General features: G+C 39.6%; 1 protein-coding gene and 1 long non-coding RNA gene across 2 annotated transcripts in view; one reads left to right on the top strand and one right to left on the bottom strand.

Annotated features, from left to right (window-relative positions):
- SALL3 (spalt like transcription factor 3) overlaps positions 1–6,389 on the top strand; it is a 21,991-nt gene extending 15,602 nt beyond the window's left edge. The window contains exons 2-4 of the mRNA XM_021385723.1: positions 1–2,277; positions 2,494–2,834; positions 3,795–6,389. The exon at positions 1–2,277 is cut by the window's left edge and continues 657 nt beyond it. Coding sequence (XP_021241398.1) covers positions 1–2,277; positions 2,494–2,834; positions 3,795–4,226 — 3,050 coding nt within the window. The 3' untranslated portion in view covers positions 4,227–6,389. The remainder of the gene's footprint in view (positions 2,278–2,493; positions 2,835–3,794) is intronic.
- The window catches only part of LOC110393175, a 55,042-nt gene continuing 34,497 nt past the window's right edge, over positions 1,956–22,500 (bottom strand). Inside the window, exon 3 of the long non-coding RNA XR_002434869.1 lies at positions 1,956–2,061. This is a non-coding gene — a long non-coding RNA (uncharacterized LOC110393175). The remainder of the gene's footprint in view (positions 2,062–22,500) is intronic.

Below are 22,500 nucleotides of genomic sequence, written 5' to 3'. Positions count from 1 at the left end.
AGCCCCTGCGGCCGGCCCTTAACCCGGTGGTGGCCGCACCAGGAGTAGCAGGACAGGCCTCAAACCAGCTGCAGGGCTTTGCCACGAGTGCTGCCATCCAGCTCACCGCCGTCCTTCCTCCCGCCATCATGGGACAGGCCGCTGGCGCTCAGCCCCCTGCCTTCGATGGCTCTCAGCACATCTCAAGACCTACATCTGGAGCAAGTACGCCCAATATATCCAGCAGTGGCTCCTCTGCCCCTCCAGAATCGAGTGTACCCTGCTCCTCTAATGCAATTACATCTGTAACGCCTGTTTCGGTGTCAAACACTACTATCACTGCTTCGCAGCCCCAGAATGCTTCAACTCCACCTTCCATAGGACATGGAAGCCTCACCTCGATTTCTAACCTGCCAAACCCACTTCTACCTCAGACTTCCTCAAATAGTGTGATCTTCCCCAATCCGCTTGTTAGCATCGCAGCAACAGCTAATGCACTAGATCCTCTGTCTGCCCTCATGAAGCACCGCAAAGGAAAGCCACCAAATGTGTCAGTGTTTGAGCCCAAGTCAAGCTCTGAGGATCCCTTTTTTAAACACAAATGCCGATTTTGTGCCAAGGTCTTTGGAAGTGACAGCGCTTTGCAAATCCACCTCCGCTCACACACAGGGGAAAGACCATTTAAATGCAACATATGTGGAAATCGTTTTTCCACAAAAGGTAACCTGAAAGTTCATTTTCAGAGGCATAAAGAGAAATACCCCCACATTCAGATGAACCCCTATCCAGTTCCAGAATACCTCGATAATGTGCCCACTTGCTCTGGTATCCCATATGGGATGTCGCTGCCCCCCGAAAAGCCGGTCACAACGTGGTTAGATAGCAAACCTGTTCTACCGACCATTCCAACTTCCATCGGGCTCCAGCTGCCCCCCACAATCCCTGGTGTGAACAGTTATGGAGATTCTCCAAGCATCACTCCCATGAGCAGGTCACCTCAGAGGCCTTCTCCTGCTTCCAGTGAGTGCACTTCCTTATCTCCAAGCCTCAACACATCTGAGTCAGGTGTTCCAGTGTCTGCCGAATCCCCGCAGCCCGTTCAGAGTGGCTCGTCCCTGACCAAGGCAGAACCCATCAGCCTGCCTCCCGCAAGTACACGGCTTGGGGACCACTCCGTAGGTGGACAAGTTTCCACAGCTTCCACATCTTCAATTCCTACCATTGTTACCGACAGCAGTGTTTCAACAAGCCTCCCAAACCCTGTGCTTCCAGCAATGTCTGACCAGTTTAAGGCAAAGTTTCCATTTGGTGGTCTGCTAGATTCTATGCAAACATCAGAAACCTCAAAACTACAGCAGCTAGTAGAGAACATTGATAAGAAGATGACAGATCCAAATCAATGCGTCATTTGTCACCGTGTGCTTAGTTGTCAGAGTGCTCTCAAGATGCATTACAGAACACATACAGGAGAAAGACCATTTAAATGCAAAATTTGTGGACGTGCCTTTACTACGAAAGGCAATCTAAAAACGCATTTTGGAGTTCATCGGGCAAAGCCACCACTTAGAGTACAGCACTCATGTCCCATTTGTCAGAAGAAATTTACAAATGCGGTTGTTCTTCAGCAGCATATTCGTATGCATATGGGTGGGCAAATTCCCAACACGCCATTACCGGAGGGCTTCCAAGATGCCATGGACTCAGAACTCTCCTATGACGAGAAGAACATTGACACACTAAGCAACTTTGATGATGACATTGATGAAAATTCTATGGAAGAGGACCCGGAGTTAAAGGACATGGCAAGTGACTCAGCAAAACCCCTTATCTCTTACTCTGGGTCGTGTCCTTCTTCACCGCCTTCTGTGATCTCCAGTATCGCTGCTTTGGAGAATCAAATGAAAATGATTGATTCTGTCATGAACTGTCAGCAGCTGACCAGTTTAAAATCCATAGAAAATGGATCAGGAGAAAGCGACCATTTGAGCAATGACTCCTCATCGGCAGTTGGTGATCTCGAAAGCCAGAGTGCAGGCAGCCCTGCAATGTCAGAGTCTTCTTCCTCCATGCAAGCTCTGTCTCCTGTAAATAGTAATAGTGAAAGTTTTAGATCAAAATCCCCAGGTCTCAGCAACCAGGAAGAACCACAAGAAATACAATTAAAGACAGAAAAACCAGACAGCCCACCACCTGCAACTGAAAATGGAGGGGCATTAGATCTGACATCCACCAACCCTGGAAGACCGGTCATCAAAGAGGAGGCTCCTTTTAGCCTGCTGTTCCTGAACAGAGAACGTGGTAAGTTTAAAAGTACTGTTTGTAATATCTGTGGCAAGCCTTTTGCTTGTAAGAGTGCATTGGAAATTCACTACCGCAGCCATACTAAAGAACGTCCATTTGTTTGTACAGTCTGCAATCGTGGGTGTTCCACTATGGGTAATTTAAAACAACACTTACTGACGCACAAATTAAAAGAGCTGCCTTCTCAGTTATTTGAACCCAACTTTACTCTAGGTCCCAGCCAAAGTACTCCTAGCCTGGTCACCAGTACAGCGCCTACCATGATCAAAATGGAAGTGAATGGTCACAGCAAGCCGATCTCTTTGGGTGAGGTTCCCACGCTTCCAGCTGGAATCCAGGTTCCTGCTGCACCACAGACAGTGATGAGTCCGGGGATCACCCCCATGCTGGCACCCCCCCCTCGCCGCACTCCCAAGCAGCACAACTGTCAGTCTTGTGGGAAGACCTTCTCCTCAGCAAGTGCACTGCAGATACACGAGCGCACCCATACTGGTGAAAAACCGTTTGGTTGCACAATCTGTGGTAGAGCTTTTACCACAAAGGGGAATCTTAAGGTAAGAGGCCAAATGCAACTGTAAAGGCTTGGGGGGATTGAGGTACGGTACTTGAACTTGGCCGATTTTAGGGCTAAGTGTGTGTCCCAGAAGCAGGAAAGAAGGGATATTCAAGGCTTGTTGTATGCTGGTGTGTTTCATGCTTCTCCTGTGTTAAAGATAGGGACTGAAAAGAGGCTGCGCAAGGATGTGTCCTTTAAAACTGCTTCTGAGTGTATGCGCACGTACACTGTATTTTGTCTGACAGCCATGATGTACAGACAGTCAGCTGATACACATGTTCTGGCAGTTCTTGTGGAACAACACTGAAAAATAAGCTCACTCTAAACCAGAAGTGCACAACTCACTTGGCAACTAGTGTGCCTGTCACCAATTTCCATTTTCTATTCTGCATTGTGGCCATTGCAGGCTGGAAAGCAGTTTCCCACTGATTTACAGCAGGTCACTGCAGGACTTGTGCCTCTTATTTCCCGCAATCCAGTTAACCATCAGGACACAGCCTGGGGAGTACACTTCTAATTGTCTTGAAGTTGTTTTCTTTTTTAATATTATATTTAGTAAAATCATTGATGAATTTGATGTGAGATAAAATATTAAGAGAAAAGATGTTAAAAGGGGAATGGCAGAAAAAAATGCCATCTCCTAGTACAAGTAATGCACTTGGTAATCTTCAGCATGAAGAATTTCCAGAATTTGCATACGAAACTGTCTAACCCTAAGAGGATGCGTACACTTTGTTCTTTTGGTGCGCACTGAAAGGTTACTACGGAGCTCGATTTTCCTTTGTATAGCTTGACCAGGCCTTAGAACTGTGTCTTAACTGGAATTAATTTGTTTCCAATGTGAATTAAAAGACATTTTTTAAAATGCTAGCAATACTGGAAGTAACAGGGTCTCAGCCCCGCCACTCAACTGGAAGATGCTAATGTGAGGGTGTTTCTTGTCCTATTTGCACTGCAGGTTCACATGGGAACGCACATGTGGAATAATGCACCCGCACGCCGTGGCCGTCGCCTCTCCGTGGAAAACCCCATGGCTTTGCTGGGTGGAGATGCACTGAAGTTCTCCGAAATGTTCCAGAAGGATTTGGCAGCTCGGGCCATGAACGTTGACCCCAGTTTTTGGAACCAATATGCTGCAGCTATCACAAATGGACTTGCCATGAAGAACAATGAGATTTCTGTCATACAGAACGGAGGCATTCCCCAGCTCCCAGTAAGTCTTGGCGGAGGTGCCATCCCACCTCTAAGCAACCTTACCAGTGGCATGGACAAAGCTCGCACAGGCAGCAGCCCTCCCATTGTTGGTTTGGACAAAGCAAGTTCTGAAACTGGAGCCAGTCGTCCATTTACCAGATTTATTGAGGATAATAAAGAGATTGGCATAAATTAAATGCATTCATTATGAGTAACTGTTGGACCACTACTCAACACAACACTTGTCCTGTTCCATGTACAGCTTTTGAAGTTAAGCATTAGTTTCCTGATCTAAATGCATAGGTTCCCTTTAAAATTTTACCCATAGCAGAAATACCCAACTTTGTGGCTGCTGAAAAGTTGTCTTGCAAGATCTGCATGGTACTTCTTTCAACAGTGAGTTTGACTGTTACTGAGAACTGTGAAACCATTTAATTTAACAGAAACAAACAAACAAAAATCATTGGATAATATCTTTAGGAACAGAAAGAGGCTAGTATATGTCCACTTTCTTCTTAGAAACCTTACTATCAACTGAGAGAGGGGGCTTCACTATGGCATTCTGTCACACTTGCTGGTTTTGTTCAATTAGTTAGCAACTTGGACTATGTTTTTAGGAATCTTAATCTCAAATAAGTGATTTAGTACCCCCAATGCTGTGTATTATTACAGTATCCTTGTCTGTAGTATTTATAATGTTAAGACTATGCGGGTAACAGACAATATACTAGCCCCAAATTTAAATGAAGCTCTTGTACTGCAAAATACATCTGGTTATGTGACCTTTCTTTTTCTTTTATTTTCTCTCTTTTTTTTTTTTTTAAGCAAGTCTTGTTTTACTATAAATATGTGGTTTATTTTAATGCAGACAAAATTGTGAAGTTTTATTGGGAAAGATAGCATGCTTTTCATGTGCAAGTACCTGTCAGTAACAAACTTCTTTTTTAATTTAAGTATTTGTAGCTGCTATGTGGACAGTTGTTCTATTAAATGAAAAAAAAATGTAGTGTGGACTTTAGCTCAATGATTGGAAAACAAGTTACAGACAAACCTTAGCACCATAAATTATTCACAACATAATAAACAGTTGTGAGTAAATACTTCATGTTATCAAAGCTGTACAATAAAAAGGTAATGTTTGTATAATGTGGTTGCAAACTCTTAATTTATACTATTGCACTTTTAGTATTTTGTATTAGGGAGGTTTGTCTATAATTTGAAACTGAACAAAGATGTAAACTATTTTATAAATAGTACTTTGACTTAAGGAATAACGGGGAAAACCCTGTTACAGTTTCTTGTTTTGTTTTAAGGTCAAACAATGAGAGCTCTCTTAACTAAGCAGAAAAGCTGCAGAGAACTGTCAGATACTTAGGAAAAATGGGCCTGCCATTTCTTAAATTGAAATGATTCATTTAACTTTCCTACAAAGCCCACTTAAGAGCGTGACTACCCCCAGCAGAATTCTGATAAATTTATCTTAGGAGTGTGATATTAATACAAGTCTAGGATAGATGAAAGAGAACATTGTGTAGGTTTAATTTTACTGTAATCTGTTCTATCTTTCACACATACCCACCGTAAAGATGTTGACTGCCTAATAATGCGGGGAAAAAATAATAACTTTAGGGCAGCATGAGCAGTAGTATGTTATGTGTTTATTTCCATCTCTCACTGATTATCTTCTCAGATTGCTCTGAAGCACAATATACTCTGATTAATCGAATATAATTTCATGTTGATTGCATTCTTTCAATTACACTGAGTAAATAAAGGGAATGGTTCCACTCATAAGTTAGGCTGGGGATGCTGAGAAGACCGGGGCTTAATCAAAACTTGAACAGTAAACATTTTGTGTACTACCTCATTTTTGTGCATTACAAGCATGGTGGAGTCTGACACTATGAAATTCTGTCCAGCAGAATTGCTTGAGGGACATTATGGGTAGCTGGGTAACAGCACAAGGAGTTTTATGCCCCTGCAGAATGAATCAGACAGTGAGGTCTTCTCATTTGAGACTGAAAAATAAGACAATCTTTCTTACACAACAAAAACTGTTACTGTAAGAGGATGGTCTATTTCTGCCATCATGTAATGGAGTGCAAAGAGTTTCAAAGACTTATTAGCTGTTTGTTTCTACTGGAAATGAACAATGAACTATACAGCTCCATTTTTTACAACGATGAGATAGATATATAGATATATATATATCTATATATGAAGAAAATTATGTATCTATAATGCCTCTATGACATAACATCTTTTTTTGCCACGGTGTGTGAGTGGTTAGGAGTGTTTCCAAGCATTTTGAAAAAGAAAACTGAGGTGGCTTAATGTTGCTGTATTTCAGCAATTGAATGTTTTTATTTATCTGTGTCATTTTTGGTGTGACTTTTTTTGTTAGTATTTGGTACCATGTAGTGTTATCTTTATTCCCTAGAGAATGTGTATAACTTAAAAAAAAAAAAAAGGTTAAAAAAAAAAAAAAGAAAAAGAAAAAGAAATAAAAAAGGGGGGAAAAAAAGAAAAAGGAAAAAAAGAAAAAAGATGTAAAGTGTTGTAAATAAGATGGTTGATGATGGTACAGTAAGACTGAGCCCATTTTGTATTCAGGGTTAGGTCATTCCTCTCTGCATGGTGAAGAGAGACACTATTTTTATACTGCGATACCATGTAGGGCTAGGAGCCTCCCTGAACCAGCTGGGAATTGTTACTTAGATCCAATATTTTTTATTATTAAATCTTGTTGGCTTGACACACCTACTGATTGAAATGGATGTCTTAGTCTAGGTTACTATTTTTGTCATATGGAATTGAATAAAATGCAGGATGTAATATTATTTCTGAATTGCGTTCCTTGATTATTCTAATAACAGTGCGAGATATGAGAATAAGGTCACTTGTAGCAGATTGATGTCAATGACTTCTAATCGTTGCATCTGAAAACTGGAATAAGGTCGACACCTTGTATTTAAATGCTGCTCTAATATATATTAGTGGTGCAAAGGGGTACAATTATTCAAGTCTCTTTTTCAATAAAAATAAATCCTCAGAGCATTTCACGCAAGACATTAGAAGAAAAAAAAAACCCAAAACATTTTGGAGGAGGGAAAACAGCCTTTGAAAGTACTACTGCTTCAAACTGACTGCATTCTGCACACTTTTTGCATACTGTCTACAACAGAAGGTTTATTTTCATGTTGTTTAAACACCTACCTATAATGCATAATATACTGCATGATAAAATTTGAGAACAAATTTATTGGAAGTTCAAATTCAAAAATTCAAAATTAAAAACAAAATTAACAACTCGCATCCATTCATTCCAAATGACATATTCTGTACATTAAAACGTATGGCTTTTTTCTTTTTTTTTCAAGACCCCAATTCATCAAAGCATGTCTAACTTTAACCAAAGTGTTTTTTCATGTTAATTTAAATGTAAGTATTTACATTCTTGAGGCTAGGCATATGATTAAGTATCTCCTGCAAAAAACTCTACGTTTGAGTAACCTTCAAGCTGTTATGATCTGGTGATGGATGGCTGCATTTAAAATGGACAATAAATAAAGAAAAGAAATCTGAATTAATTATCTTTTAGTGGCCTTGCTATGAAAATAGTCCATTTTATAAGGTCTACTCAAAGAAGGTATGAGTTTCCTCTGGTGACTCAGCAATAGGTTTATGCTTGTGCTTATGTCCCTGCACACACATCTCTGAGCCTTGCTGAGAGAAATCCTGATATGCAAAAAAATAGAGAGCACTGATAGTTATGAAAGTGTTCAAAGCATAGAGAAAAATTTTCTGCCTTCCCATCCTCCTCCACCAAAAAGGATGAAAGCAGAAATGGTATCTATTTTTAAATAATCAGTGGATTATTTTTATTATGGTAGGAAGACGTTAAAGAATTTGAATAATTAAATGTGTCACATAGGTAAAAATGGTCAAAGTCTGCTGAATTACAGACATTTAAAAATAGAGCCATCTAGGAATTCTATAATCAGAAAAAAAATGCAAGTTATGGTATTTTGAGGGGAGGGTTATTTTACATTGTGAAAATTTCAGCAAGGCTTTCAAACTGTTCACTTATATTTTATCCAGAAGTTATTAGAGTATGACAAATGAGTGACATAACTACTTTCTTACCTGTCTTTTCTTTGTGAGTATGTGTGTGTATTAGCCCTCAATATAATAGCTGTTCCTTTATCTATTTTGTCCTTTCTATCTTGGCAAATATTTTGCATTCCTACTGATGCATTTGTTTTGTATTTCTGTTGCCTTTAATTTAATTCTCTGCATGTACTCTGCCATTTGGAACATGCTGGGTTTTTTTTGTTGTTGTTGTGTTTATTTTTTCCTTTTTCTCTAATTCTGCAAAAGTCAAAAGATCTATTTTTTTTTTACACCTGTGTGTAATGCTAGTGTAATGAATGATGAAGTAATCAGTGATATGATCAGGTATGTGTATAGCTCACAGGACTTGCTAACAGACATGCCATTCACACTTTTCTTTAGATGAAGATGTTAAGTTTGTCAGTGTGCTGGTATAGAGCAGCCACAGATATCCAGGAGAATGGAGACTTTCATCCTAACTTCACTACACCTGCTGTTACACCACTGGAAACTCCATGGCCTTCAGTGGAGATACTCCAAATGGTTAGCTATGTAGTATATTGAAAGTATGTCTAGGCAAAACCATTCTGGACTTTATTTTTAAAAAGAGGGAAGAGATAGTACATATATTTTAGTACATGCTGCAAGATTATTCCCATTTTAAAGGAAGTCATGAAATCTGAATCTAAAAAACATGACTGTGCCCCTCAATATAGAATTTGATGTGAGAACATCCTATGAGTAATCAGTCCTTTCTCATATAAATGAGTAAAAGAACTTGTAACTTTTATGTATAATATAGAAAAATGTGAGAAGCTTGCTGTGAGATTGCTGCACAAGATACACACTACCATGCAAATGCTTTTCCTTTGCATATATTAAAGGTATCAGCAGATTCATTAAAGAATAACATTTGTGCATGCCACAGCTCCAATGCATAGTATTTTATTTTTTCAGAAGGTAGAATGGCTCAATCAACTGAGAAAGTGACAAATCTGAAAGCCAAAAGCTTTGCGTTGTGCCACTGACATATTTTAGGGAAGTGGGCAAGTCTCTAATTAGACTCTGATTCCACCTGACAATTAAATACTCTGAGGCCCCTGGGAATCTGGGAGTTAACTCCCTCTGCAGAGTCAACTAGCACCTTGTAGAAGTGAGATGAGTTGCCCTGTCAGTAAAGATGGGAAAATAATTTTGTACCTACCTCACAGGGGTGTTGTGAGGAATAGTTTTCTGTCTGTACAGTGTTTAAAAGATGGAAAATGCTTGGTATTACTGCTGATTTTAGAGAGTTTACAGTACAGGTTCTATTATTTATTATTTGTACTCAGTAGTACCTACAGGCTTCAGTCAGGACTGAGAGCCTTATCCTAAATGTTGTACACCAACCTAGATGAAATTGATACAAAATTTTACTCAGTAACATTTTCCAGTGGGGTTTCTTCATTATCAAGTATCTGTTTGATTACTCTGGTGGGCCTCATTCAATTATTTAGATATTCAAATTGATTATCCATTTTTTGACTACAGCTGAGAGTTATCTGGTATCACATTTTGTTTTGAGCTTGTATTGATTTTCTTCTAGAAAGAGCAGCAATTTTGTATGGATAATCTAGAATCAAATCTTGCTATCAGTGGAATTCTACTGTACCTTTTGCTATTAAAGCTAAATATTAAAATAAATGTGTGTGTATATATTATTATACACAAATATATAACATACATGTGCTTATAAACATGTATGTTTAAAACCTTTTTTGCTGCTTAGAATTAATTTCAAAATGTGTGTTGAGTATTTTGTTCAAGTGTTATCCATCTCAGATGCAATTAAAACATTACTAAATGGTGCTGGCCCTCATTAAAGACAAACTGGAAATCATGGTAGCAAAAGACATATCATTACTATGATTATACTTCTGTAGGCTTGTGAGGAAAGTTTCTAAGTCACAAATGTGTTTAAAAACTTCGTTACATCATAAAAATCTTTACGTAGTTTATGTTGAAGTAAACTATTATATCAGGATGAGTCACTCACTGTATATAAGTATGTTAAAATAAATAATTATATAATTCCAAAGATAATGCTTGCTATCATTTGGATGTTGAACAGAAATCAATTTGTTTCCCAGATTGGCAAACTATATTTAATATTTTTTATACATATGAATTCATAATTTTTGATTTAGAGTGGTATGCAAAACAACCTCTTAGAAAATGGTTCACGTGTTAAATATATTAGCTCAATTAATTCTATGGATACTCTTGTCTTTTTTCTTTGAGTTTCAGGAAAAATTTTGCTTTAGATTTATTTAAGGCGTTCTTAATGATGTTAGTTACTGATTTCACTTAGGCATCTTATAGAGTAAAGGTAGAAGTAGTGATGTGCAAATCTCTTGGTTTTTTTACCTCTACTGATTTCTGACATCTCTCCATGCCATTCTGGTTACTAGTTCGACATGGCTATATTTTGTTGCCTTCCTTAGGATTAGCGCCTGCATCTCTGCCAGTTTTTTCAATCTGTTGATACTTGTTCTGCTACAGTGTGCACTTCCTATAGGACCTACAGGTATTCTAAAATAAGTAATGTATTAAAGATGGCCTGGTGATAGAGAGTAAGATAATGTATACACTGGTATTCCTATACCATTACCCTTTGTGTGCAGCAAATAAAATGTGCACATAAAAGAATGTGATCATCAGGAGAGATAGGCATGTTTCCATTTGTTTTCCATCACTTTATAATGAAGAATGTGTCTGATCTATGAGGTTTGAGTTGGATTTTTTCTTTTTTTAAACATTCTCATTAAGAACAATTGGAAACAGTCATCTCAAATAATAGTGAACACACCTTTTCAGGTAATAGTTTTGTAGGTTACATATGATTGGGTTTTGCCTTTTCATCTGCCTGTATTCCACTAAATGACACATCCCAACAAATCTTTCTAGATCACTTAATGGTTAGAATGTAGTCCTTCATGTAGCTTTTAGTCTACCATCATCCAATTCCAAACAAGTTTGCTGAAACCAACAGGGTATCTAAAGTATTAGCTAATGTACATAATGGGTAGCAGAATAAAGTTCCCTGTGCATTTTGGAAATTTCAGTTAAATCTTTGAACAGTTGTTAATGTATCTTGCGTTATTTACATGACATCTATTCCAGCTTTTGGTAACAGTCTGGGCCAGATTGTGGTACTTCCCCTTACACTGGGTAGCCAAATGCACAGTTCCCTCTAAGCAAACTAATGGCATGTGCCAAGCAGTATCTCGTTGGAAGGGCATTTTTATAAATGTTATCAAGCATCCTATCACAATATCTGTATACCAGCCTCATGAAAGGTAGATTATTACCAATGAGGCTGATAGCTGGGGACATCTTTCTTATTCCTCCACCCTACTTCCTTCATGAAGAAGTACACCAACATTTCTTCTGCAATGATGCATCTTGTTTTTCTCATTTCTGTGGTTTCATTGCCTTTCTGTACATGATCATGGTCTTCATGTGTTTCTTTTAAGACAGATTGTATTTGCAACAACAGGTCTGTCCTATATATAGTATGTTCAAATTAATGTCTTTTTTAATTCTGGGACCAGGTCATCTTGTCTGTACTCACACCTCCACCTAATTCCAGTCAGTTTTTTCTTCTGGTTCTATGAGTAGAAGATACTGCACAAGAATAAATATAGAAACATCCAGCATCCTGAAATTAAAAAAAGAAATCAAAATGCTTGTCCTGTTGGGAATACTGCACACTCACATATTGATGTGTTCAAGTTTCTAGCCTCAACTCTGAGTCTATTATACACATAAATAGCTTGGTTCTTAAGTCCTTTATAACTAGAGACTCTTTCACACTGATCTTGGTTTTCCATACTTTTCTTAAATGGCCACATATCAGTTTTCCCAAAAACCTGCTTCAAAATTACATTTAAACAGTGGACAATTTTTTTCTACACAACATGTAAATTGTAATAAGTAATAAACCAAATTTGCTATTATTTCAATGGAACTAGCCACATAAACTGCTGAGACAGAAGTAAATCTAAAAGGAATGCAGTATGTTGCTTTTTCCCTTTATTCTTGTATTTCCGGCGCTTAGAAAGAGAAAAATAAAGGGATCATACACCATACAAGAAACAAACTATCAGTATTATGACAATATTAGTGTTAAGCACAAACACAGCACAGAACCAGGATAAAAGACAACAGGAAATGTGAAAAACTTTGACACACCAGCATGAGATTACTCTTTTTTTTTTAATGGAGACTATAAAGAAGTAGAACTGTACTCCTAAATGACTAACACAACAATCAACATAACTATTAAATCATAAGCCTTATTTTTTTTTTGCAAGAGTTCCTTTCTCTGAAGTCGAGAAGAACATCTGGTGGGAAGCCAAGCAACATTTTGACCAGGGCCAGCTTCTCATTAGAATTTCTCACTGGCTCAGGAAATACTGTGTTGTTAGAGTGGGAGAACTATAAAAGCCAGGAGGCTTGTACAGTCAAGATTAGCGAGTGTGAATATCCCGAGTACATTTCCAATTTATCCCTGCTCCAGGGACTTAGAAAAATATGGAATACTTCAGTATTTCTAAAGCTTATCATAGGATTTCAAAATTGGAATCAAAATGACTTTTAGGACATCCTGATAACCATGGTTATAAAAAGCCTCATTCTGATCTTTGTTACCCAACATGGATACTATTCTAATTTCTACAGATTCACTTCTGATTTACACTGGTATAACCAATATCAAAAAGCCAGTACTGACTAAAAGATCACTGTTTCACAAATCTTAGTGCATTTTGTCTCTTACAATCAACAGTACACATTGGAGCAAATATGTTATATATAAGGCATATCTGTATGACTGCACGTAACAGATCTGTATTCATTCTTGAGGCTATGTGGCCCAGCAAAAGTTGCATCCATACCAACACAGACCCTCTCACTCCCTCGAAAGAGGAGTGGTTAGAACCAAAGTCAATACTGGGATTGATCCCCAGCCCACACAACACTCTAAATCCCACCTGGGCTGATGATGTCCTGAGCCTCCTGCTCTGGCCCCAGTTGGTCTGGGATGATGGCAAACTGTGCAGGGACAAACTTTTATATCCTAAGAATGAAAATGTGCTTTTATGTTGTCTTTTTCCAGCACTCCTTTACATATCTCTATTTAAAGTCTTTGGAATGAATTCCTTATTGGTTTGCTCCTTCCAGCATCTTTCTCTCTTCTTGTTAGGAAACTGACTTTTCTGATGTAGTTTCCTAATTCTCTTGTCATGCTCCCGGGCAGATAGGCTTACTCCACCAACTCTCTTGTGTGACAAACAAATTGTTCCTTCTAGATTTTAAGAGGTATCCCTAGACCCAGTGAAGATGGCAAAACATAATTTAGAATGTGTTTATTCAGTTTTTTAATCTATGTTATCTAGTTAATTCTTGTTCCAGCATAAGAATATACACATGGTTATTCAGGAATTTTTTCCTGAATATTTTCTGAATACTTGTGTAGACTGAGTAGTCTCCTAAATAATGAGTTCAATTAGGCTAAGATACACTATGTGGCAATTCAATAACAAAAGTCCTGGGAGGTAGGGGGAGAAGAGGCTTGCCAATTGCTTAACACAGTATGCTAGATGACAACAAAAGATTTCGTGCTGTGTCATATTTGGCACATGCTGGCCTACAGTTATGCATAGCAACTCCCAGGGTTTAAGTAGATCTTTACTAAGGTTTCAATCAAGAAAAAAGTAAAATAAAAAGCATGGTGTGCAAGTTAGTAAGACAACAACCTCCATTTAAAAACTCTTTGGGGATATTCAAACTTACAGAATATTAGCATGGAAGAAAATCAATTTATCTTCCATTTCTGCCTAAAAAAAAAAAAATGTTTTTCTTCACCAATTCACTGACCTAAACACAGACAGTTGAACTGAGGTTTTTAACTTAAAAAACAAAACAAAACAAAACAAAACAAAAAACCACTCTCAAAACCTAAAATGTATACTTTTGCATAAAATGTATAATTTTGCACAATTAACTTGGGAATTACAATATATTCAACATGTAGATTGTATTTCTCCTTCCTGTTGCTAAGGGATTGTGTATTTTCTCTAGGAAGGTCAGTGAGCTGCATCTTTAAATGGGCAATACATTCTATCATGTTCTTAAAATGAGTATAAAAATATGCCCAGTACATTTTCTTTTAAAAGGATAATATTTTGCAAAAATGTCAAGAAATCTTTGGCTCTGTGGTCCAGTGGGACTACTCTTCTCACTTTCTACTTCAAGAGTAATCTCTTGCTGGGTAACCTATCTTGTAAAACATAGAGACATTGCTCATTTTTGAGAAAATAATCTTTTAAGATTAAAAGCCTATTTCAAATAATTATAATGACTTTTTAAATTAAAACTTTGGCTAACTAAGTCAGAGCTAAAAGCAGATTTCAGGGAATCAGGGCTGAGATAATATTCACCGGCTGAAAGGATGAGAACTTGTCCACTGGATTGGAATTGTTGAGCCATACCATACCTAACCACTGAGCTAAATTCACAGTGAAAGAGAAAGACCTTAACAAGGTATCAGAAAGCAGAAAAAATCTTTATTGATTCCTATATAGACTTTTTGTTTTGTTTTTAACTCATCTATATTCCAGTTCATTAACGTGGGGTAAGCTTTCCACAGCTTACATTTGACTTTTGCTATCTTTATGCCAATAACTGGCTTCTTTGCATTTTGTTTTGTACCTTGATAGCTGGTACTTTTCTGTTCACGGTATGCATTACTGAAAAACATGCTGTAGCATAAATGGTTTGTCTACACAGAAATAAGAAGAGCGTGGTGTTTTAATAGTCTTAGGTATCAATTGCTGTACTATTTCCATTCTTACATTCAGCTGAAACAGGTTGGATTTTCTCATTTTTTTCTTCCAGTGTATGCCTTTAAATGATGTATACCCACCAAATGACCTCCTGTTTGATAGCCTGTTCTCTGTTCTGAAACGAAACAAGAGCAAGTGCTGGATTCTGCAGGTGAGACTGGACAAACCTGGATATATGTACACACTGTGGGACAGAGGCTGGAGAGCAGCCCCATGGAAAGGGATCTGGAGGTTCTCTGATGGCAAGTTTAATCTGAGTCAGCAGCATGCCCTGACAGATAAAAGGGCCAACCAGGTGAGGGAGGAGATTGTCCTGCTCTGCTCTGTACTGATGCAGTCTCACCTCAAGCACTGTGTGCAGTTCTGAGCATCAAAATGTAAGAAGGGCATAAAACAATTAGAGAGTGTTCAAAGGAGGTCAGCAGAGATGGTGAAGAGTCTACAGGGCAAGATGTATGAGGACCAGCTGAGATCATTTCTTTTGATCAGCCCGAAGAGGCTGAATGGAGGCCTCATGGCAGCCTACAGCTTCCTCACAAAGGGAGCAGAGAGGCAGGCCCTGTGGTGTCAGTGACAGGACCCAGGGGAACAGCATGGAGCTGCATCAGGGGAGGGTCGGTCTGGTATTAGGAAAAGGCTCTTCACCAGAGGTGTTTGGGCAGTGGAACAGGATCCCCAGGGCAGTGGTCACAGCACCAAATTTGCTGGAGTTTAAGAAGCATTTTGACAATGTTTTCAGAAGTATGGTTTGTTTTTTGATTGGTCCTCTGTGGAGCCAAGATTTGGACTCAATGATCTGTATGGATCCCTTCCAACTCAGGATTTTCCTTGATTCCATGGAAACAAACTTCCACTAACTTGTGGAATTACCACAAGTCTGATGTTTGTATTTCTCCTTAAGTAATGTATCCACATTACGCGTTCCTCTTGTGGTTAATATGTAGGAACTGGAAGGATAAGTTTTTCACTCAGAACAATTTGAGATTTTAGTCCTTTACTAAAATTTCACTACCAAAGTAATCAGAAAATGTGGTTTAAATGTATAGCAAAACCTGGAGGCATAAACTGATGTCAGCAGCTCTGCTGAAAAACTGACCATAGCTCAGAATAAATTAAGCAGAAGACAAGAAATAATTTGCAGAGGGATACAGAAAAAGAAGAGGAAGGAAGGAAGGAATGGAAGGATGATATAAAGAAATGATGCCAAGATATCCAGGCTGTTAAAAATGTAGGATAAATTATCTTTTTATAGGATGTCAACAAAGAATACAAGACATCAGAAAAAATACATAATGCATGTACCTTTTCTGCAGACTGCTCCCATTTCCCACATACTAGGCTCACAAAATTGGCCCTACTGCAAGTCTCAACTTGCAGTTGGCAAGCATTGCATTTGACATGTTTGTTGTACATCGGTTTTATTTTCTTTGAAGAAGCTTGGTGGACTTCTTGGGGGAAGTCCTTATGGAGAACTACTGAACACTCAGAGAGTTTAGGATGGGCAGGCCAATGGAGTACAGCAGAGTCAGTGTGGGTCTGCTCAGCTTGCTTTTTAGAGATATCAAAATACTGAAAGAATGATTGGGAAACAACCACATCTCAGAAAAGATGGAAAAAAATTCCTGGGGTTGTAGGGGAACTCACCAGGACCTTCGACCTCTCAGTTACCAAACTGTCTGGATCCACCTAGAAGTCAGAGAGAACTGAATGGAAAACAGTTTATTGTGTTTTCTCTAACTCCTTTGAGGATACATTTGTTTCTATTTAAAATCTTGCTCTAGCTCTTATTCAAATAAAATTTAGTTTTCCTGACCTTAAAATCTGAAGTGGAGAAAAGGGTGGGAATGAGGCAGATCTACGACAAAGATGTAATTAAAACAAGCTTTGTGACCTTCAATATATGCACAGCAGTGCAGTTTACTTAGGGCACTACAAGCTCTAGCAGATGCTGTTTCCTTTCATTCGTTCAGCCAGCATACAAATCCGCCAGTAATGAGAAGACTGTTTCCTCACTGTCTCGAGCTTCTGCAATTCCCCATGTCTGAATCATGTGAGGTAAGTAGGAAAGGAAGAAAGCTAACGTCTGTCCAAGAGAAAATAGTACTAGTGGAGATCTGAGGTAGTAAACAGGTGGAAGCGGTAAAGAATGTAATTCTCCATTAGTCAATATTGCCTGTGCTTGGTCAGAGGTGAATGTATTTCTTCTAATATGTAGCTCATTACAGTCAACCGCCTCCAGGCTCTTTTCTGAATCTCTGACAGTATTTGAAACTAATAAGGAAATGCAGCTGATGGAGAGCCTGGCTATCCACTCTCATAGACCTGCTTCCCAGGCAGAACAGACTATAATTGAACCTGTAGTTGCATTTGGTTTCTATATAATGCCAGATACAATTCAAAATAGCGGTTCTGATAAAGCAGCAAACTCTTTGATTCCTGCAGAGCTTTCCTCAGCAAGTGTAGCTGCTGAAGTTTGTGCTAAAGCCATCACATACACACTAACGAAGGAAAGAGTAGGAAGTGAGGAAAGGCTCACAACTGTTACATCTTTGACACCATGAGTCTGAATTTGTTGGTACTGGAGGGATTATTCGTATTGCTGCTCTTCCCTTCTGGGAAAGCATGCATGGAAGGGCTGGGAAATTAAAATGGCAGAAAGTGAATGAAATGAAGGAGTTCTAGTCTGGGCAGATAGGGTGGATTTACTTATGGGTATTGGCCGATGATACTCTTGCACATGTTGCAAGCATCTTTTGTACCTGTACTCAAATCAGAACGTTTTAAAATTGTAATTAAAAAATAATAAACATTTTTAAAATTGTATTTAAAGAATGAATTAAAAAAATAACTACCCAATTTCTGAAACACTTGTATTTCCCACAGTGACAGCTCATGTTTTCCTCTGCCACCAACATCTGAATTCAGCTGTCTGGGTTTCTTTTGTACCACTTGCTTATGCCAGTATTAGGACTGATCTGCTGATCTTATGCTATTAAGTCCCTGAGATCATGTGCATTTTCTACTCTCTTCCCCTATTTGTTTTTTTCCCCTTTAGTTACTTCCACTGTTTCTGAGACTTTATAGCTCCAGTTCTGGTGATTTAATTAAATCTACCTATGGAAAACAAAGACATGAGGTCTGGCAGCTCAGGGAGACAAGGTGGTCTGTTACTGAATAGAGTGATGTTTGAGAGGTGCTATTCTTTAGGCATCATCATGATCATCAGATAAGGAAGAATCATATGACACATTGCAATAATGCTTTGAAGAAAGTGAAATTCTAATCCTTTCCCAACATAATCATAATGATGTAAATGTATCCCTTTATATGGTGTAAAATTGATTTTTCTTTCCTGTTAACAGCTGTACAGTTTCTGTTTCATACACATATTTCTTCACAATTGCCTAGTTCCCTGTGTGTTGTTGTTCCTTCCCTCTACCTTTCTTTAAACACATTCATTTTTTATTTATTTTATTCTCCATCCTGACCCTTAGTAAGGTTAAAATGATTATTCAGTAGTTGTATGCTGTTGAATTACCTGTCTTTTGTTCCTTGATCTATTTTGTTGTTAGTGTACTCCATAGACGCCTTTGACTCAATTATCACTGATATTGTTAATCTCTGGACTACTCAAGATGAATTCCCAAACTGTATAAAGATGACATTGGTCTTTTCTATTCTTAAAAGACCAATTCTTTTGACAGAAATCCAGGAAACTTCAATCTGTGAATGAATAAGGTAAAAAGGACAAAGTAATGATGTGATACCTTTTATCATACTGACAAGGTAACTTGATTCTGTTACAACTACTCTTAGGAATCTAACTGATACTCTAGTTCAATAAAAGTATGGCATCTTTTATTTTATGTGACAAAAATCTAGTTTGGTCTTGCACAGTGCTGGACCTTGGCTAACAGAACTTGGTCAATGGTGCAAAGGGCTGTACTCCATTCTCATAAGTAACTTCTGCACTTGGAAGTCTAAGAAGTCACACAGATGTCCCATGATATGCAGAAATTTTAATGATAAACTACCTTGACTGGGGAGAGGACATGATGGTTAGAAGTGGTAAAATACTGTACTACTGCATTCTCACAGGAAGGCAGGTGTGCTGGAAAACAAATGTCTTACAAACTCACTGGAATTTTCAGCAGCTTGAGCTGAAGTAAAGCCCATGGTTTGGGATTTTTCTGTAGATACTCAGTGCAAGGGACTCAGCCTTAGGCATGTGTATTTGTCTCATGCCTCCTGAGATGTTAAAGTGTAAAAATGTAAACTGGAAGATGCAGACTTAATTTAACATTTGAAGGGAGGATGTGCTTTGGCTACAGCAGCAGCCTAAGGAAATCATGAGGGGACCCCAGGGATACCTACTTACATTTTGGACTCCAGGTTACTATGAGACATAAGCAGGATATAACCATCTTTCCTTCCATTCCAAAGAGAACTATTTCAGGTGGCAAGATCATAACTTCAAGGATGCAGCTTTCCTTTAGGCCCATCCTACGGAACCAGACAATGTGGGGCCTGCGTGTCCCTCCCAGGCAGTGCACCAACCAATCTCTCACCTTCAACCTTTTTCCCAAATCTGTTCAGCAAAACAAAGCAGTGAGGATTATGAGCAAAGATCAAAAGGAGCAGCTTTGAATAAACTGTGTGGCAACCAAAGCACAGCTTAACCCAGCAAGCCAGCCCAACGCACAACGCAACTACTTCTCGTGTCACTATCCCAAGCCTGTCACCACAAATATGAGTGATGATCTTCGTGCCTCAAGACAGTAGGAACTGCACAAGCCCCATGGTAAATATCATGTCTCAACACAGCCGGAACTCTAAGCCAGTTAACCCTAGAGGTGGATTTAGAGTTACACCTGAACTAGTGAGAGCTATTGATGGTGATTGCTCCTCAGAACCTATACCCATTCCCATGCTCTTACCTCTGTAATTGCAGCCTAACAGGATATCACAGGAAAAAAGACAGAAAATCATGAGAATGCAGACTCCTCAGAACATATAACCAGTGCACCATATCCCACAGCAATGTGTTTATGTTCTGGAACTACTGAGAGACTCTCAGCTTGGGCCTTGTAGGCCCAAGGTGAGGCTTAGCTATAGCAGTGGGCATTGCTGTATCAGAGTCAAAAGCAAGTGGTAGATTTGTCTAGCTGGTCATCACACAAATCTAGACCACAAAAGCAGCCTGTGGCCTGTGGCTACCATTCCGATACAGATCTTTGTCAGATAGGATTTTTCCTTGCTTCTGTCCTTGCCACCCTTCCTCTCCTGACCCAGCAGAGTCAATTAGCAGCAAATTCATAGAATCATAGAATCATCAAGGTTGGAAAAGACCTACAAGATCATCCGGTCCAACCGTCCACCTATCACCAGTATTTCTCACTAAACCATGTCCCTCCACACAACGTCTAAACATTCCTTGAACACCTCCAGGGTCAGTGACCCCACCACCTCCCTGGGCAGCCCATTCCAAAGCCTGACCACTCTTTCAGAAAAGTATTTTCTAACATCCAGCCTGAATCTCCCCTGGTGCAACTTGAGGCCATTCCCTCTAGTTACACAAGTACCTATCACTAGTTACACAAGAGAAAAGGTCAACCCCCAGCTCACCACAACCTCCCTTCGGGTAGCTATAGGGAGCGATAAGGTCTCCCCTGAGCCTCCTCTTCTCCAGACTGATCAATCCCAGCTCTCTTAGCCGCTCCTCACAAGGACTGTGCTCCAGACCCCTCACCAGTTTCGTTGCTCTTCTCTGGACACACTCCAGGGCCTCAATTTCCTGCAGTGAGGGGCCCAAAACTGAGCACAGTACTTGAAGTGCGGCCTCACCAATGCTGAGTACAGAGGGACAATTACTTCCCTACTCCTGCTGGCAACACTATTTCTGATACAAGCCAGGATGCTATTGGCCTTTTAGCCACCTGGGCACACTGCTGGCTCATGTTTCACTTAGTGTCAACCGACACTCCCAGGTCTGTTTCTTCCACAGTCTTCCTGCCTCTCTGGCTCAATCCCGTAGCGTTGCCTGGAGCTGTTGTGGCCAAAGTGCAGGACTCAGCACTTGGTCTTGTTAACGCCCATACAATTGGACTCAGCTCATCAATCCAGCATATCTAGATCCCTCTGGAGGGCTTTCCTACTCCCATGCAGATCATCATTTTCTCTGAACTTGTTGTCATCTGCAAACGTACTGAGGGTGCACTCAATCCCATCATCCAGGTCATCAACAAAGAGATTGAACAGGACAGGCCCCAGTACTGACCCCTGGGGAACATGACTCATGACCAGGTTTGCCAGCTGGATATGATTCCATTCACCACCACTCTCTGGGCCCGGCCATGCAGCCAGCTCTTTATCCAGCAAAGAGTGTATCTGTCCAAGCCATGGGCTGCCATCTTCTCTAGGAGAATACTGTGGGAGACAGTGTCAAAGGTAGGTAGACTATGTCAACAGCCTTTCCCTCATCCACCAGGCAAGCCACTTGATCATAGAAGGAGATCAGGTTGGTCAAGCAGGACCTGCCTTTCCATAAACCGATGCTGGCTGGGCCTGATCCCCCGGTTGTCCCACACATGCCATGTGATCTCACTCAAGATGATCTGTTCCATAATCTTTCCTGGCACTGAGGTCAGACCGACAAGCCTGTAGTTCCCCAGATCCTCCTTACGACCCTTCTTGTAGATGGAAGTCACACTGGCAAGCCTCCACTTCTCTGGGACCTCTACGGTTGAACAGAAATGCTGATAGATGTGGAAAGTGGCTTGGCTATCACCTCTGCCATCTTTCTCAGCATATTCAGGTAGATATAATAGTAAGTAAAGTATTAAATAATGCTAGGTAACTGTTATATATTAATTCCTGGATTTTAGGTTCCATCAAGTCTGATGTACGCCAATGAAGAAAAAGTATCTAGTGGAAAAATAGTGTATTTTTTTTTCTGCAGTTTCTATGTATCTGAATTCCATAGAGTTTTGAAAGCCAATTAATAAATACTGCTGTGTGCTTGCATATTACTCCTGCAAACTTCTTCAGCATTCTCAAAGTTGCAGACTGACTCCTCTGTATGAACCAGTCCTGTATTTGGATGAGTCATTAATCAAAAATGCCAAGAGCAGCACCCTTCTGGATCTGAAGTGATGTGACCACCCATAAGCACTGCCTGCTTCCAGTGCTAATGCTCTCTGGTTCTTTAAGGCTGTGAGGCTAAGGCACATGATAGAAAGGTAAAAGGTAGATTTTTCTATCTAGTCATAGAATCATAGAATCATCATAGAATCATAGAATGGCTTGGGTTGAAAAGGACCTCAAAGATCATCAAGTCTCAACCCCCCTGCCAAGTGCAGGGTCGACAACCACTAGACCAGGCTGCCCAGAGCCACGTCCAGTCTGGCCTTGAATGCCTCCAGGGACGGGGCATCCACAACCTCCCTGGGCAACCTGTTCCAGTGCGTCACC

Source organism: Numida meleagris, chromosome 2 (assembly GCF_002078875.1).
Source record: "Numida meleagris isolate 19003 breed g44 Domestic line chromosome 2, NumMel1.0, whole genome shotgun sequence".
In the NCBI taxonomy this organism is placed as follows: Eukaryota; Metazoa; Chordata; class Aves; order Galliformes; family Numididae; genus Numida; species Numida meleagris.
Note: the sequence above shows the minus strand (reverse complement) of the source record. Positions and strands in the feature narration are given on the sequence as shown.